Source organism: Candida theae (genome assembly GCF_024610275.1).
Source record: "Candida theae strain CBS 12239 chromosome Unknown scaffold15, whole genome shotgun sequence".
In the NCBI taxonomy this organism is placed as follows: Eukaryota; Fungi; Ascomycota; class Pichiomycetes; order Serinales; family Debaryomycetaceae; genus Lodderomyces; species Lodderomyces theae.
In genome coordinates, this window is record NW_026261353.1 from 134,349 (window position 1) to 151,587 (window position 17,239).

Sequence of the window (17,239 nt, forward strand, 5' to 3'; positions counted from 1 at the left end):
CTTTACAATTGTGCATTTGAGAAATTATAGAGTACTAATTCCGAAGTACATTAATATACAACACACACACACATATATATATATATATATATTAGTCCGTTTTTATATCATTCAATCCCAAACTCTCATTTTGATCAAAACTTCTATCAAACTCTTCAATAGTCATGTTTGGATCGTTGTCGGGTGCATAGACATTTTGGATATAAGACGCCGCCAAAGGATCAACCATAACAATCGTGAATCCAATCTTACCATCAATGGCATCTTGCAACTTGGCGAAAAACGCAACCCATCTCGCTTTAGTTTCCTCGTCCATTGAATCTGAAGTTTGGGTAAACACACGAGTGTGCAACTCGGTTGAAACTTGATTCAATAATCCTTCAATAGTGGTGAACCTGCCGCCCAATGTTCCTGGAGTCAAGTCCAAACTCAATTCGGGAATTTCCAATCCACAAGTTTCAGATTTCAAAATGTCTCTTGCTAAATCTTCAGGATCGGTGATTTTCAACACAATCTTCTTGCCCCTTGCTGAGATTTCGCCACCGGTTTTCACTTCGTTTGATTTATATCCACAATGGTCACACACGGTAGACATGATGATGACATCTTTGAAATGGGGGATATTGACTGATTTCATGTGCGTTGAACAAGGCTTGTAACAAGCTGAGCACGTTGCGTCAAAAGTTTGTACTTCATTGTTGAGGTTTTCAATTTCGGTGGCATCGGACAACCCTGCTACTTGTGATGCTGGTGGTTCTTTTCCCCCCTTGTCCAAATTCGATGAAACGTTGGCGTCTGTGGCTTGTTTCTTCTTCTCTAGTTCCTCTTGTCTGTGCTTGGCAACGTCGTCAGCTGATACGAGGCCCAAAAATACATTTTGTTCAGCAGTTCTACTGTACTCATACATGGCCCACTTGTGTTGTGGCTCCCCAGGTACGTACTCGATCCATGAATTTCCTGCTGGATCATCGATCCTAACAGTCAAAGGCAAAGTACCTGGTTCGGCATTGATGTACAGATTGATCTTGTCTATTACTTGTTGAATCCTTTCATACAATTCTGGTTGTACTTTTTGTCTTTCCTCTTGATCAGATTCTAAATCAGTAATTATTTCTTGCAAGATACCTTCAATGTTGATCAACTGGCCCCTCTTGGGTGGGATTTCGATATCCAACTCTTGGAATTTAACGGTTGCGGTTTCTGATTTAACAACTTGTCTATTGAAGTCTTTCTTATCTTCAACCTTGAAAACATATCTAGCTCCCTTTTCCGCCACTTGTGCAGCTGGTTGGATTTCACTATTTTTGAAACCACAATGAGGACACTCGAATGACATTATGATGATCTCTCTGAAAAATGGAATTCTTGTTAAAAGCATTCTGGTAGTACCGTTTTCGTGACAGTTCATACACAATGATTCGACTTCTTGCACTGGGTGTCCCTCAGCATCGGCTGCACCTGTTTGTCTAACCGTGGTGTCAACACTTTGAGCTTGATCTCCAACATTGGCAAATGCATCCTGGTTGTGATTGTTGTTATTATTGTTGCTGTTTGTCTCTTGTGGCATCAGGACTCGTTGTTTTTTATCTATGTGGTCGTCAAGGTTGTCCATCATCAAGTGAATCCACGTTATATTAGTAAAATCTTTTTAATTTTGTTTTTTTTTTTTTTTTTTTTCTTCTGATGAGATGATATGCTGCAAATTTGGCAGATTAGGGTGGAAGCTTCTAGAATGATCTGGAGAAGCTATTTGATGTATTGCAGAAAGAGTTTGACGAGTGGGGTAATGTCAAAGATAAAGCTTCAAGTCTGTTGTGAGGGTTGGCAAGCTGATACACTTTGCAAGGACGTGATGGGAAGTGGCTTTTGATCCTGCAACGAAATATATGGCGCGGACTTCATTCTCCATACACGTGATCAAAATCGAGGCTTCAAACAAAAAAAGCAAATAGGTCTGAGAGACTCTTAGCCGAGATTCACAGAGACATCTAGTTGTAATGTGGTTGTAATGCTACTCTGATATTAGAGATGTCGAAGCAGCCTCACACTATGGATTGTTGCATTTCAAAGCTATACCGGAAGCGATGATTATCAATTAAGTTTATCTGGAGTTTGCTTATCATTAGCTATCAGACTCTGTAACCGTTTCTCCGTTTCTCTTATCTTTAGTTTCGGAGCTTCAAGGTCCTTCTTCAAAAATGATATTGCGTATTTCCAGCTGTGGAGATTGTCTCTAGAGTTGAGCCACCACTTTTTTGGCTTTTTTTTTTGTCTTTTTGGTCTTTTTTTTTTTTTTTTTCTCTTGGCCAATTTTGCCCGTTGTGCACAATCATATTCGCACATGTTCTTGTTATCTTTTTGTGCCGCATCGCTGAAGGGTTATGATATGTAAAGTCACGTGAATAAATGACATGCTGGCACGCAGCCCGTCACTATATTCGCAATCAGTAGTGCTTCTATAAGGCAGTTGGTTTACATTGAAGTACGTAACTGATGTATTGTGTATCCTTACTACCACCGAAATACTCTTTCTATATGTTATGACAACTGGTCTATTCACGAATTAGTGAAGATGACTGATGCGCCCATTAAATCCTGTCGTCCCGAGCCGATGAGTACAAATAAATGAAAAGAAAAAATAACCGCATACACAATCTTATTGTCTCTATTTTTAGTAAGTGAAAAAAATTGCATGTACACGTGACAAAATGAAACCACAAACACACACACACACATATTTATATAATGCAGTAGAAAGAGAATCCAATTACACAATTACGCAAAACACACTTTAAAACAAAGTATGTAATTATTTACTAAAGAATAAAAATTTCTTTTTCTGTTTTTGTTTTTTTTTTTCCTTCTACACATTTGCACTTTTGCACTACTTCAAAAAAACCCACACTTTGTTTTTAAGAGGACAGTTATAACTACTATATAACAACACACAATACTTATTTCTTCTTCATCTTCTTCTACAGAATAGTATCTTGTCTTTTTCTTCGACCACCTTATATACTACACTTCTTATAACACGTACTACTTCAGTCCCACAACAACACAAACTGTACAGTCACTGAAATAGACAAGAAGCCACAACTTGTGTGATCTACAAAAAAAAAAAGAAAAACTTACTTAATTTTTTACAACCACACATTCAAGAGAAGACATCTTCATTCTCACCTACCATTCCCACGTCACCTTTATGAACTTGCAAAACAACTGTGCATCTGACGAGCAGGTCTCTTCTCACGCCACTACAAACAACTTTAGCAATATCATCAACTCAACCGCATCGTCATCTTCAAATGGAGATGCAACAGGGTCCAGAACAGGCTCAAGACACGCCACGCCTTCCTACTCGAGACAAGGATCTCCTTCACTACTACCTCCCCACTCGTCCATCAAGTCAACTATAGTTACAGACTCTGCACCAAATGATTTGCGAACGCAAACACTTGAGTTACCACCTTCTCCAGCATCGAATTCACCACAGCTACAACCACCAGATCATTTAACAGAATCAGCAATGGCAGCTTCGGCAGAGTCAACTTCTGCAATACCGTCCTCCTCTGGCAGTCCCCCTCAAGATGTTTCCGTTGTCACGCCGTTCTTGGTGAAACACATTAGTGATCAAAATCTTATACCAAAGGATAATTTTCACAAGTATTGTTATCGCCATAACCCAGATATAACATGCAACAAGCGAACCGATGAAGTGAAAATGAAGAAATTGCAGGAGAAGTTGGAAAATCTACCCAATAGAGACCAAGAAGCTATAAGTCACGTTTGGTCTATTTTTAGTGCCGCACCCGAACATCATCGCAAATTGATTCTTCAAGGAATATTGACCCAATGTTGCTTTCCACAATTGTCATTTGTTTCCCAAGAAGTGGCCTCATTGATCAAAATTGATTTTATTTCAACGTTGCCACAAGAAATTGCCTTGCGAATTCTTTGTTACTTGGATTGCAATAGTCTTTGTAATGCTGCACAAGTTTCACGTAAATGGAAAACATTGGCTGATGATGATCGTGTTTGGCATCACATGTGTGAACAGCATATCGATCGTAAATGCCCAAACTGTGGATGGGGACTTCCCTTGATGCATATGAAGCGAGCAAGAGATATGACTGAGGAGGAGATCAAACCAATTAAGAGGAACGAGGATGCTGTACGTGAGACAGCAGATGTGGTCACACAACAACAGCAGCAACCGCAACCGCAACCGCAACCACAACAGCAACCACAGCGCTCTAGTGATGAACCCGATTGTAAGAAACTCAAACTAGATTCAAAACCAGCCACTACACCACCTGTACTCAAAAAACGCCCTTGGAAATCAGTCTATTCGGAAAGGTTCAAGTTGGAAAAAAACTGGCGAAAGGGGGCTTACAAGTTGAAGTCCTTCATTGGCCACCAGGATGGTATTACATGTCTACAATTCAATCGTAAATATTTAATGACTGGATCATACGACTCGACAATCAAGATTTGGAAAATTGAAACTGGTGAATGTGTCAAGACACTAAGCGGACACACAAAGGGAGTACGATCATTAGTATTTGATAATCAGAAATTAATCACTGGCGGGTTAGATTCAACAATCAAAGTATGGAATTATCATACTGGCCAATGTATTGCCACCTATAGAGGACACGATGATGCTGTTGTTTCGGTTGATTTCTCCAACAAGTCCATAGTCTCGGGGTCTGCTGATAGTACAGTTCGCGTGTGGCACGTTGATTCAAGAACATGCTATACATTACGTGGCCATACTGATTGGGTCAATTGTGTCAAGATTCATCCCGGCTCAAACACAATCTTCAGTGCTAGTGACGACACGACTATTCGGATGTGGGATATGAATACTAATCAATGTCTCAAGATTTTCGGTGGAATGGAGAATAATGGACATATAGGCCAAGTTCAATCTGTGATTCCATTGACTTATAAAGATGAGTTGATTGAGGACGCAAGTGACGGTGAAAGTGAGCATGAGAATAAGCAGAGCGGTAATGATAGTCGAACACAATCGCAGTCACAAACACATCTGCAAGCTCACCAACATTCGCAACCTCAAACCACCACGCCCTCCTCCACGTCCTCCTCACCTTCACAACCAATACGGAACTTGGTCCCAGCTACAAACTCCTTCCCCACCCACATCCTCAGCTCCTCCCTCGACAACACCATCAAACTATGGGACGTGGCCACCGGGAAATGCATCCGAACCCAATTTGGCCACATTGAAGGAGTATGGTCCATTGCCGCTGACACATTTAGAATCATTAGTGGTGCCCATGATCGAATGATTAAAGTGTGGGATCTCCAGAATGGGAAATGCTTGCATACATTTGGTAATGCCGCTAGTGTGTCTTGTGTAGCTTTGAGTGATTCAAAGTTTGTGCTGGGTTTGGAGAATGGTGAAGTCAAGATGTACTGCTTTGACTAGAGGTGGAGAGAGAAACTATGTGTCTGTAAATCTTTTGTTATGTACTTACATTGATTGATCTTTGTTAAGGGATTCATTTGTAGAACTTTATATACGTAGTAACTAATCCAGCGTGTGGGATACACAATCCCAACCTAACCTCTTCAGCAATGACTACAAAAGCCAAACTGGTTTTATGCACACACACACACACACACACACACAACTAACCCACTCAGTCACTTCCACTTCCACCACTGCCATTGCCACTGCCATTGGCATTGGCAGGATTAGACTTGAAAAAACAATACGAATCGAGAATCTCCTTGTACGACTTACTCTTCAAATCGCTATTGAAGGCATTCGACCTACCAGTAGATAAATTGCCCTTTGACTTGGCCGTAGAGTTGGAATTCAAGTTGAATTGGTTTGTAATGAACTTCGACTTGTATTTGGGAGTAGTTGTCGTTACGGTGTCTAGTGAGTCAAGATCAAGATCAACTTGAAGGTTTGCGCTGCTTTTTTCAGGGTCGTTGGTGATGCCCGTTCTTGGTTGTGAGGGCTTCGATGAGGAGCCTGTACTATTTTGGTTCCTCTTGTTGTTATTGCTGCTGCTGCTGCTGCCGTTCAGCTTGATTTGTGCGTCTCCGGTGTTTTTCAACAACTCTTCAATATTCTCCCTAATAGTGGAACTACCTCCACTCACATCCATGGTGATAGTATCACTATCATCATTATCTTCCTCGTCTATACCGCCATCCCTAGACTCGTCCACGCCAGGATTATTATAATTGATGCCAGAGTCTGATTCAACTCGCTTCAAGTAACTGCTCGAGTATCTTGGTCTCCTATTATGATCTTGCAATTGCGAATCCTTGTTCTCCAAATTATAGAAATGATGCTTTTGTTGTGGAGCAAGTGGAGGTTGATGATGACTCACTCTCGACTTGACCAACTTGACTAAATAATTTCGGAATCGATTATTATCCCAATACTCATGCCCCTGGGCACAGTACTTAATGCAAAGCTGGTATCGTCTTTCCTTTTGGTAGTCGCCATAGCTTGATCCCCTGAAAACATCACCACTATTGTAGCTGCTACTGCTATCTTCACTTAAGGAATCAGTTGATGAGTTCTTCGACATTTTAAAAGTATTGAACAAGTTCTCAAGGGGTATCTTAAACACAAATCGATCATAATTATTCTTCTCCAAGACATCGGCTCTATCCGCAGTGTACGTCGTGGGGATCTCGATAATCGTCATCCAGTTATCAACCGAGTACCTCACAGTCAAGTACTTTTCAAAAGCAAGGTTTCTCACGGCAATATGACCCAAAAGGTACTTTTTATCAGCAGAAATGAATAGTCTCTCAAGGAAAACTGGAGTTCCAGCCTCAATTCTCTTCATATATGATAACGGTTCAAAATTCAATAACTGCAAGTCCCATTGAATCTCAGAAGATGCAGCTGGTTTGGGGTACTTGGTATTACCCAAGCTAAAATCATGCAAATCATGGTCATGCTTGTGTCCGCCTAGCCTATGTGCGCCACCACCTCGCAAACTAATTCTTTTTACATCATCATCAACATCATCTTCGTCACTGTATCTATATCCGTAATTGGAGCTAGTTCCAAACGTGCCGTAATCATCATTGTCGTAGTACCCATCACCATCACCATCATCTTCATCGTCATCATCGTCATCGACATCTTCATCATCGTCATCCGATAATCCCGCTTGTGGGCCAAAAGTTGGCGAGTTACTAGCCGATATAGTTCTTGGAGTATCCTTTTTCTTGAAATACCGGATATCTGAATTGCCGAAATGGACTTTAAAAGTAGGTGTTGATGGTAATGATTTCGATCTCTTTACTGATTTGAGTGCAGACTTGTGATTAAAGTAATCTGGTGACTCGGTATGAGCAGTGTGCGAAGTGTGTTCATTTTGATCATCCAAAGTTGGTGATTGTGAAGGAGGAGGAGGCGGAGGAGACTTCACCAAAGAAGGTGAAATTAATGGACTTCCGGAGGGTGATTTATCCAGTTGTGAGGTAGAAGCAGACGAGTCGGCGGAGGAGGAGGAGGAAGGAGACGAAGAAACAGTGTCTGATGAGCGAGTAGTACTTCTTGTGTCCGATACTTGTTGCTGCTGGTTTTGCGAATGTTGTTTTGGCGAGGACAGGGACGATGTTGAGTATGAGGACAAATTTTTGTTGAATATGCTATTTTCCCTGGTTCTATCATTGGACTGGGTAAAAAAGCTCTGCGATCTCGAGGGTTTATGCATAAATGCCATGGAAAGTGGTGTTGGTGACGAAGGCAAAGCTTCTGAACTGTCATCGTCATGTGGTGACGCGGCTTCATAAGTGAATGATCTCTGCCGGCCTCGAGGAGTCGCTTCTTCTCGGGAACTGGAAGGTGGTGGTGCAGTGGTTGGATAGGCAGCTGTGTCGCCTATGGATTTTGAATGTGATGTTGTTGCTGGTTGTAGCTGTGGTGAAATGGATGCAGAAGTGGAGGCTGGAGACTTGTCATTGCTATGGGTATCACCTAAGTGGCTCTGACTACTCCTTGTGTATGCAGAGTGAGCTGTGGCCATCTTCCTGTTTGTTGATCTATAAAAGCAATACCGCGAAGCTTATGCTATGACTCTCCCACCCACTCAGAAATGCCAGCTGTCCTCGGAAATGGACTTGTACTTAGTATACAAGGTGTATATGTGTCTGGAGGGAAAACAAAAAAAAAAAAAGTATAGAGGGGGGGGGGGTTGTTAGCAAGGAGGAAAATTGTAATCTTTTTTTTTATTTTTTTTCGGAGATACTGGGAATGACAACTTTGTGTTTGGAAATTGTAGATTGTGTTGTGCTTAGTGATGAAGATCGAATGTGAAATGGTGATATAAGCAAAGTGTGCTGGTAAGTGTGACTGGGGTGAGAGTGAGTTCTGTATTTGATCTATTGAATGATCTACGGATATATATATATAGTTGTTATGAAAATGATATGATACAATTTAATGTATTATATATCTATATTTATGTGTAATATGTATGTGACGTATTTGTGTATGGAGAAGAAAGGGTAGTGTACTTGTTGACAAAAGTGAATTATTCATTAGTTTGTACATTGTAGCAATACCATTTTATACACTAGTACTTACACATTAAGTAAAGGTGACATAATTTGATACAATCTATTCACATGTAGTAGATGACTCTGTAATAAGCACAAGTCTACATATAATCCATCGCAATTCTCATTCATTCACTCCTCACTTTATCACAACTCATACTCGTACGTAAAAACAAATATGCACACACATACACATGCGCTACAATTCTCCCTCCCCCTCCCCCTCCCCCTCCCCCTGTGTATGCGAGGAGACGTATAACTTCAAAAAGTTTAAATTTTTTATAATGCTCTTTCCATAGTTGGGGTTACTTTAAGAATTAGACTAGGCGGGGAGAGGAAAGACTGTCTGAACTTTAAAGGTTACGGGGTGATGGCTTGTCTGGACTACCCCCATGGGGACCCAACAGAAAAAAAAAAAAAATTAAAAACTTTAACACATTGGAAGGATAAGTACAAAACACCCATTGAAAACCTATTCGTGGCGTATATCACATAGTGCATAAATCGTGAAGCAATATCACTCGTGTTAGCAGTAGCAATGTGGAAATGCATTTGTTACGGGGTGAGCAGTAGCAATGTAAACAGCATAACTTCTGCTTCAACCCTCAGAAGTAGTAGAGTGAATTGCAAAAAAAAAAAAAAGGGGGGGGCAAAAACGGATATGCATCACAAGTACATCTCTGTATGTACTTGTAGTACTTGGAATCTAACCATACGCAGATAGCACCCGCACGCATATTTGTTGAGATTTAGAGGAGTGACACTACTTTCAAATAGCATTAAAGGCTTACTCTATCACATGTACTATTGTTCCTGAATGGCCAATGTGGTGCCTCGCAAAAGCTTCTCTGGATACAAAAAACACATCGTATGTTTTTTTTTTTCGCATCTTCACTTTGTGTGTGTGTGTGGTTGTGTGTTTGTGTGTCGCTTGTTTCTTTTGTGTGCACACACACGCACGCACATACGCAGATCATCTGGTTCAAGCGGCAATTTATTCTCGTGCTGGTGATTTGCAACATATGCCGGACATAAAGAAAAAAAATAACCGTTCCGACTTCGTCAACTGCAAAAATAGAATCTCTCCACTCAAGGTGTAAACAGGTAGTATCGTATCACATAGTTTTGCTTTCAGAACTGGCCCAGATTAAGCTCACATGGACACGGGGAATTAGTTTATCAGAAATGTTGTCTACAGCAAGAATCCACAATGATCTCGGAACTCCACAGCTGACAAATGCCTCAACCGAAAAAAGTCCCCAAAAGAGGAAACGAAATTAATTTCAAGATTGTGTTACGCGCTCACGCCAAAACACCAAACATTGTCTCTTCTGCAAGTCCAGTGATGTGACCATAATCGTAACCAGTACTTGTGTCTGGGCTGTCGACTGATAACTAGGAATGTCATAAGATAGAGATTGTTACGAGATATCAACCCAGCTTATAACGCACGCTTTCAAGTTATACTTGTGTCGTGTCAATCATGTCTTTGAACAGTTGCCAAACTTAAATATAATGACATACAGTTTCCTCTTTCCCACGCCCATTTGTAAACAGGTGTCCGGTATCGATTCTAGTTTTTAATACTCCAATCTATATACACAATTGTAACAACTACCAAACGAATAACAAACGGCACCACCACCAACAATCAAACTCAAATGCTCACTGATGGGTGCTAATCCAAATCCAATCAAAATTGGAGGATGTTTCAAGCTAACGCCAAGTGGGATATCAACGCTTTTGAAAGTTGATGCAGCAGGATTGTTGTCCAATTGCAAAGTGACAATGTTTGTTCTGTGAGTCAAGATGGTTTCTGAGCATACACCGCCAACAATCAACAACTTGGTCCCATTGTGAATAAGTTGTCCTTGACTTCCAATTCTTGCAAACATCAAGTGTTGCCCCACAACATCAAGTCTAATTTGGAAATTTTCATAATCAATTGTGAATTTGTACAAGCGATCATTGACTTTCGGTTCTTGGCACTCATGGAATCCACCATAAATATATCCTTCATTTTTGTCTTGATTGTAAACCATGGCTGCACTGTACAAATTTCCAATATAGTCGCCTCGTATTTCAAGTGGTTGGATCTTGTTTGTGGTGGTGTTGAATAAAGCAAATAGATCAGTAGTATGTGACGGTTCCAATAGCCCACCAAATAGTAGTACTTGATCACAGCGCACAGCCACTGCTGCGTGCCTTTGCCTTGGTGAATCTTGACCTATTCTAGTCCAATCTTGACCTATTCTAGTCGAATCTCGACCATCAAATTTGTAAACGTCGTTGTTAACATCATTTGGTCTAGTTCTTCCACCGACAAGGATCAAGTCACCACACACATTGGTTAAAGAGTGACACATTCGCGGTTGTGGAAGGTTATGTTCATCCTTTATTTGCTGCCTCCCAATTGTCCCAGCTGCATAATCAACAACCACAGTCTCATTAGTTCTTGTTTGTTTCAACCCGCCTTGCACATAAACCTTACCATTCAAAGAGTCACACGCAGGAAATTTGACTTGCAAAAGATCAAGGTTCGTTTCAAATCGTTCATCAATGCTAAACTTTACCTCATCATCAACTTCAAAAACGTCATTTTTTTGCTTTTGTTCATTTCCAGTATCAACCAGGAAATCGGGTACCAATTTATCATCATACACCAACTGTTTTGCATCATTGGTGGCATGAAGCACGATATAATGCTGACAAAATAGGATAAACTCTTCCCATTCATCAAACTCCTCCACCTGCATCAATTTCTGCTTCATCCCAACACCCTCATTGTCATCGTCGCTCTCACTTCCATCGATTAGCCATTTCCAATTCTCAAAAAGATTCCTCACTTCAGCAAAGTTGTAGTATTGTTTGAATCGTTGCAATTGCTGCAGTTTGGTAGGATACAGCTCAACACACTGGATCGGACTTCTCAAATGGGCAAAATGGTACAACATCTTTGTTGCAAATGCATTGTTTGCTCCATCGGGCATGATTTGCTCCAAAATTATAAAATTCGAGTTGGCGACTTTGGAGGAAATCTCAATCACGGGGTTGGCAAATTCGGGTTTCATATACGCTAATGAAACTTCAGCAATGAATATTGTCAATGCTTTGCCATTTGAGTCTTTACTCTTTGAGAATAATTGATCAACAATGTGTTGATACTGGCTCAAGTTTTTCAAATCACATCCAATTAATTTATAATTGTTTGTGTTTAATTTATACATTGAATCCTTCTGCACTCCATCTCCAATCAATTGCTCAATCTCATTTGATTTTTTAATCAATGAAAGCTTCTCATCAACTAAATCAGGATAATCAATATCGAAAAAATTGAAATCACAACCATTTCCCCAAGCGCAATCTTCCCCATTTCTCATACTCAACATCTGAAAAGGCAACGGATCAAACCCACACCCCAAATTGACAACATTAACAACCCTCTGCTTCGCAGCACTGCATTCTCCTCCCTCACGCCAACTTTTTTCAATAATCTTATAAACAGTACGACGTATACTCTCCATACGTATCCAGTACCCACGATTAATAGCAGGCGACCGTCTGTCCTTCTTCAGAGATGGTACAAAATGACTAAACCAAGTCCCCAACTCCGGCTGAACCTTTGGGAAGTACAATTTCTCAACACTACGTTTAGATACAATTGACGAATTGTTTGTACCTTGGACTTGTTGATCATCGTAATGCTTCCGTCTTTGATCTTTCTCTTTCCGCTTCTGCTGCAGCTGCTTAGATGTCTGACCAGGGATCGTATGCTGTTTTATTGTGGTTGGCATGTTTACTCAAGTAAAAAGAGTCCTCCTTATCTTCTTATCTCTGTGTCTTTCTACCTCTATGTGCTTTTTTTTTTTTTGCAGATGGTCATCTCTGCAAGAATACAACACAAAAAGGGGGTATCTGGCGCTACCTTTGTTTGGCGAAGAGCAAAAAAATATGAACGCATCGTCGTCGACAAATTTGCAATTTCCTCTACTTTATACGATCTTAGATCTTATTACCGCAACAAATATAAACATGACTATAAATTGATCAAGATGGTGTTGTAAGGAGTCGAGGGAACCTCTGAAGCAGCAGTCTGTTGAGATAACGAGTTGGGTGAAGACATGACAAGAAAAAAAAAAAAAGATCTTTTTTATCTTTATATACACTGGTTGTCATGTAACGCGTACAGCACATCCCCACATTCCTAAGAAAACTTTCACACACACGTGACTTCTCCACCACAAGAATACAGAAGAAGTTCCTTTTGTTAGATTCCTTGAATTACCATACTTCAACATAATGTGTTGGAGACTTTTGATTTTGCATTGATTGGACATGGTGTGTTTGGCACACAGCATGCAAAGTTACGTGAAGTATGGCTATGCCACAACGAATTTCCGAATTCAGACGAAACGCCACCCGCATTCATGAGAGCAATACCGGAATCAATAAAATTTTTATGTTACAAGCTAGTTTATCGTCCTTGGGATAGGCGAGGTCACAATCCTAAATATAGGAACGAAATGGAGGGAGGGTGTACTAACAAAAGATCCTGATTTTGCATTACATGCTATGCGTAGGAATTGACTCCTATTGTCCTCTGAAAATGTGAGGTGAGGAACAATTTGATAAATGAACTAGGAAGTGATTGTGTATAAACTATAGACTTATATAAACCTATATAGCTATAGCCCTATAAAGCTATCAACTTGTTGGACTACTTTGGCTCCGTTTCAAATACTCAACTGCCCACAACGTTGCTTTCAAGTTTTTGACATTCCTAGCCTTCAAACTTTCTGCATCATCTCCAGCTTCATTTAGACCTCTCATTCGAGCATCTTCACCATCGCCGTCTTCACCACCATCACCACGAGCTAGTTGTTGTTGTTGCTGCTGCTGATGTTGCTCCTGTCCACTTTGCAAACCCTCACTGCACTTTAACCAAATTTTCCCATTGATCCCCACAGCAATTTCAAATTGGACCCGGCTAGCCAAGAATTCCAATACCGGCAGTTTAGGATTGAATAACAATTCACGAGCGAAATTCAACGGCACGTCAAACACGTATCCAGAATCGTCCAATACACCAAACCCACCAGTTTCCCGATTGTTTGACGCATCAAAGCACTCCAACTCAGTTTCAAAAGTTGAGTCGTTATCATCATTAACCACTCTTGCGTATACAACTTGCCCCGTGGTTAAGTTTGGTCGATTCTTGCGACTGGCGTTGGGGAAAGCCATAAATGATAACAAGACAGGCGCCGAGTAGTCTTGTAATGATACTTTGTAGTAGTCACCAATGGACCCAACTACTGTTCCAATAACGAAATCATTGTTGTGAGGAATGTATCGCTTGGTGTTGGACTCTATGTATACAAGTTGTGAGTGTTGTTGCTGGTTCTGATTGACGTGTAGAATGCCAGCAGTGGAAGGAATTAGATTTTGCGACTTGGGTTCTTTGTAGATGCCAGGACCAATTTTGGTCTTGGTTGATGATGCGGGCTCTATTGGAAGTGAGTCTCCAGGTAGTATTATAGATGACATGATCGTGTGTAGACTAGTTGTACTTAAGATGAGATTAGATTGTTTGTCCAAAAAAAAAAAAAAAAAAAAGAATTAAAATTAAAGCGATGGATGCTGTGCTTCTTGCTACAATTCATATACATTTATTCTTCCCAGTCCCTACTCACAACATCTAATATGGCAAATCGGTCTTCGTAATGGTTACGAATATCCTTCACGCTTAGAACCTCTCGACTAACTTCACTCTCATCGTCAAAAGATCTATAATCCTTGAGCAACAACATACTCTCGTAATCAAATTGCAAAATCGAGCTCTCATCGAAAATATTCAACGTCTCAATATTTCTAGCATACAAGTTCTTGACCAAAGGATCGTCCTCACGAGTGAAACTGACATAGTTGTTGACGCAGTTGGATACCTCAAGAGATTTGTCCCTGATTGGATAGTGCTCCGGTCGTATCAACGTTGTGTTGAAGCTCTTGATTGCCACCTCGGTCGCATTGAACAACTTCCTGCTCTTTAATCTATTTTCACGCAAAGTGACATTGTCGTAATAATTTGACCATTTGATATTGTTGTGATAAAACACAAATCTTCTTTTGAAAAAGGCGTATAGTCTTGATGCGTAAATGATGTGACGCTGTAGCAAAATGTCAATCTTGTGACTGAAAAAGGACCTGGTATATGGGTTATATTTTGTTACCGTCAAAGTCTCCTTGCCACTATAGCACTGGCTCACAGGAAGTATGAAACTTAAACTGAAAAAATACTTGCATGCGGGAAAAACAGCATCCAAAGCAGCAGCAATCGCACTATAGTATGTGTACAACGTAGTTGACAAGTCTTTTAAAAACACTGATTCGTCGTAAAATGCAGAATTGATCTTGGACTTGGATACTAGAGCCTGTGGTGGGCACATTGCATGCCAAGTTTTCAAGATGTCGAATAATGCATCAATAGGGTATACTGAAAGACTAGTCTCATCACGCAAAGCAAACACAATATTCAATACCTTGTCCCTGAGAAACTTCATTAATGCTGAATATTGTGCTTTCAAAGTTTCAAATTCCGAGCGAATGGATAGGTCAGTTTTTGTATTGAATAATGACTGCGCAGTGAATATAAACTCGAGACTTCTCAAGTTTGATTCGATCTCAAATAAGAATTGTGGATTGTATGAGGGTACATTGACGCTAATGACATTGTACTGCAAATTCTTTTTCAACAACGACACAACCTCCAATGTCTTGTTTGATATCGTTTCGTGTAATTTTGCATATGTATTGTATGCGAGTAGTGGCAACTCCAAAGCCTTGGAATGTAGTTTGACACCCTGTTTCAGCATAATTGAAGTAAAAGTCAAGAAATTTCCAGCATACGCCACCATCTCTAGGTCGTTGCCAGCTTCGCTCGACCTGTAATTCAGACACTTTTTTTGTTGAATTTTTTCAACTTTTGCTTTCAAAACTTCAAAGCATTTCACAAATGAACTGTTGACCCGATCATCAAGACGTTCTATAAGTTGTTTGTCGGTATCCTCCCTCAACGAAATTGGTTTCGATTTCAAGTGGTTCAAATGTATAGCCTCGCCCAAAGTTTGCACTGCTAAACTCAATTCCATATCAAAAGACATTCTCTTCATAAACGAATCACTCATATAATCTAACAAGGTATTTTTGCCAATGAACAAGTGTAAACTATAATCGGACACAACTGGTGTTGTAATGACACTGTGAGCTGAATTGACACGTTTGAAAACTTTTGGATTGATAACGTTGAATGTAATTTGGTGCTCAAACCCATTGGGCAACATGTCGTTCTGTGCCGACCCTGTCGGCGATCCTGCTGTGTAATCGTCGCTGTCAAAATCATTCATCACCTTGAATTCGTTGGAGAAGTCCTGCATGCAAAGGTTGTTGTATTGCAATGGTGGATACACGATTGAAGGTATAGGAATCGGTAGATCAGCAAGTTCAAATTTGAATTCCAACGCACTGCCACTTAATGCAGGGCTGAGTGCTTTCATCTTCTTGTAATTCTTGTTTGATGGCTCTAAAGATCCAGCTCTTGACGAAGTGGCGATGTTTGTTGCTGGTAATCGATAATTTGAATTCAATAATTTGTTTTGACTCTTTCTCAACGAGTGAGTCAATTTGATCCTTTCAACTTCTTCCTGGGACAAGAACAAGTATGAGCAAGTCTCTTTTTTTCCCTTTAAGCAGTTTTCACACAGTGGTAAGCTCTCATCACACCTAATCTTTTTCCGTTTGCAGTTTGCACATCCCAATTTAGAATTTGTATGTCTCTTTCTCTTTGCTGTGGATGAAGATTCTTTAGTCATGATTGGTGTAGTTAAAAAAAAAAAAAAAAAATGGAAGACTAAGGTCGTATCAATCTAAATGAAGACAACACTGCCAGTAAGGGTATGGTCTGAGTAAAGCTGTCCAAGTGTGTTCTTTAGTTGTTGCCAAAATATATAAATTTTTCTTGCTCTAATTTTCCAAAGATCTTCGTTATATCGAACCCACCCCAATTGATACTCACTTACGAACTTTTTTTTCTTTTTTTTGTTTTTGTCTGTCTCGCTTTTACTTTGATTGTCTTTGTACCAAGTGGGAAAGAAGTCAGAAAAGAAAGGGAGTAGTTCATAAATAGTCATAATCGTACAAAAAGGCTCTGGATATATTCTTTCTTGTCGCATGCACTTTCACTGAGGGTAAAGAGAAATAGAGCTATTTCACATCTATTTCAAGTTGTTAGCGCCTTCAAAATGCCACTTCTAATATGACATTTGTCTGTTCGTAATACTTGCCTTTTTAAAGTAAGACCAAATAATCCAAATATTTGTTATCCCTTTGCACACGACCCTACTCTTTGAGAAAGTAGGACAAAAAGTGTTTCTCTCATACTGTCCGACGGAACTCGAGAAACGACAAAGCAACGCAAATCACTAAATATGCAATAAAGAAGAAAAAAAATAATTTTTTTTTTTTTCTTTTGAAGAATCCGAAAAGCGCAAAAGAATTAGCAGTAGAAAGATATGATTTTAAAGCAACTTTGACATCCTACACGACTCACACTCACACTCACACTCATACTCACTCACTCACTCACTCACTCACTCACTCACTCACTCACTCACTCACTCAC

General features: G+C 40.1%; 6 protein-coding genes across 6 annotated transcripts; 1 reads left to right on the top strand and 5 right to left on the bottom strand. All coding sequences in view use genetic code 12, as the record gives it.

Moving 5' to 3' along the window:
* Positions 1–91: 91 nt before the first annotated feature.
* ZPR1 (zinc finger-containing protein) lies at positions 92–1,615 on the bottom strand (the record flags this gene model as incomplete). Its single annotated transcript, XM_051755111.1, has 1 exon — positions 92–1,615. The coding sequence occupies one exon, from the start codon at positions 1,613–1,615 to the stop codon at positions 92–94; it is 1,524 nt and encodes a 507-aa protein (XP_051610888.1).
* A 1,590-nt stretch (positions 1,616–3,205) lies between these two features.
* KGF57_000624 (ubiquitin-binding SDF ubiquitin ligase complex subunit) lies at positions 3,206–5,455 on the top strand (the record flags this gene model as incomplete). Its single annotated transcript, XM_051755112.1, has 1 exon — positions 3,206–5,455. The coding sequence occupies one exon, from the start codon at positions 3,206–3,208 to the stop codon at positions 5,453–5,455; it is 2,250 nt and encodes a 749-aa protein (XP_051610889.1).
* Positions 5,456–5,669: 214 nt separating this feature from the next.
* Positions 5,670–8,033, bottom strand: KGF57_000625 (uncharacterized protein; the record flags this gene model as incomplete). The annotated part of the gene is made up of 1 exon (XM_051755113.1): positions 5,670–8,033. One exon carries the CDS (start codon positions 8,031–8,033, stop codon positions 5,670–5,672), a length of 2,364 nt encoding a protein of 787 aa, XP_051610890.1.
* A 2,112-nt stretch (positions 8,034–10,145) lies between these two features.
* Positions 10,146–12,359, bottom strand: KGF57_000626 (tRNA methyltransferase; the record flags this gene model as incomplete). The annotated part of the gene is made up of 1 exon (XM_051755114.1): positions 10,146–12,359. The coding sequence occupies one exon, from the start codon at positions 12,357–12,359 to the stop codon at positions 10,146–10,148; it is 2,214 nt and encodes a 737-aa protein (XP_051610891.1).
* A 910-nt stretch (positions 12,360–13,269) lies between these two features.
* KGF57_000627 (exosome non-catalytic core subunit) lies at positions 13,270–14,109 on the bottom strand (the record flags this gene model as incomplete). Its single annotated transcript, XM_051755115.1, has 1 exon — positions 13,270–14,109. The coding sequence occupies one exon, from the start codon at positions 14,107–14,109 to the stop codon at positions 13,270–13,272; it is 840 nt and encodes a 279-aa protein (XP_051610892.1).
* Positions 14,110–14,231: 122 nt separating this feature from the next.
* Positions 14,232–16,430, bottom strand: ZCF17 (Zcf17p; the record flags this gene model as incomplete). Its single annotated transcript, XM_051755116.1, has 1 exon — positions 14,232–16,430. The coding sequence occupies one exon, from the start codon at positions 16,428–16,430 to the stop codon at positions 14,232–14,234; it is 2,199 nt and encodes a 732-aa protein (XP_051610893.1).
* Positions 16,431–17,239: the final 809 nt, after the last annotated feature.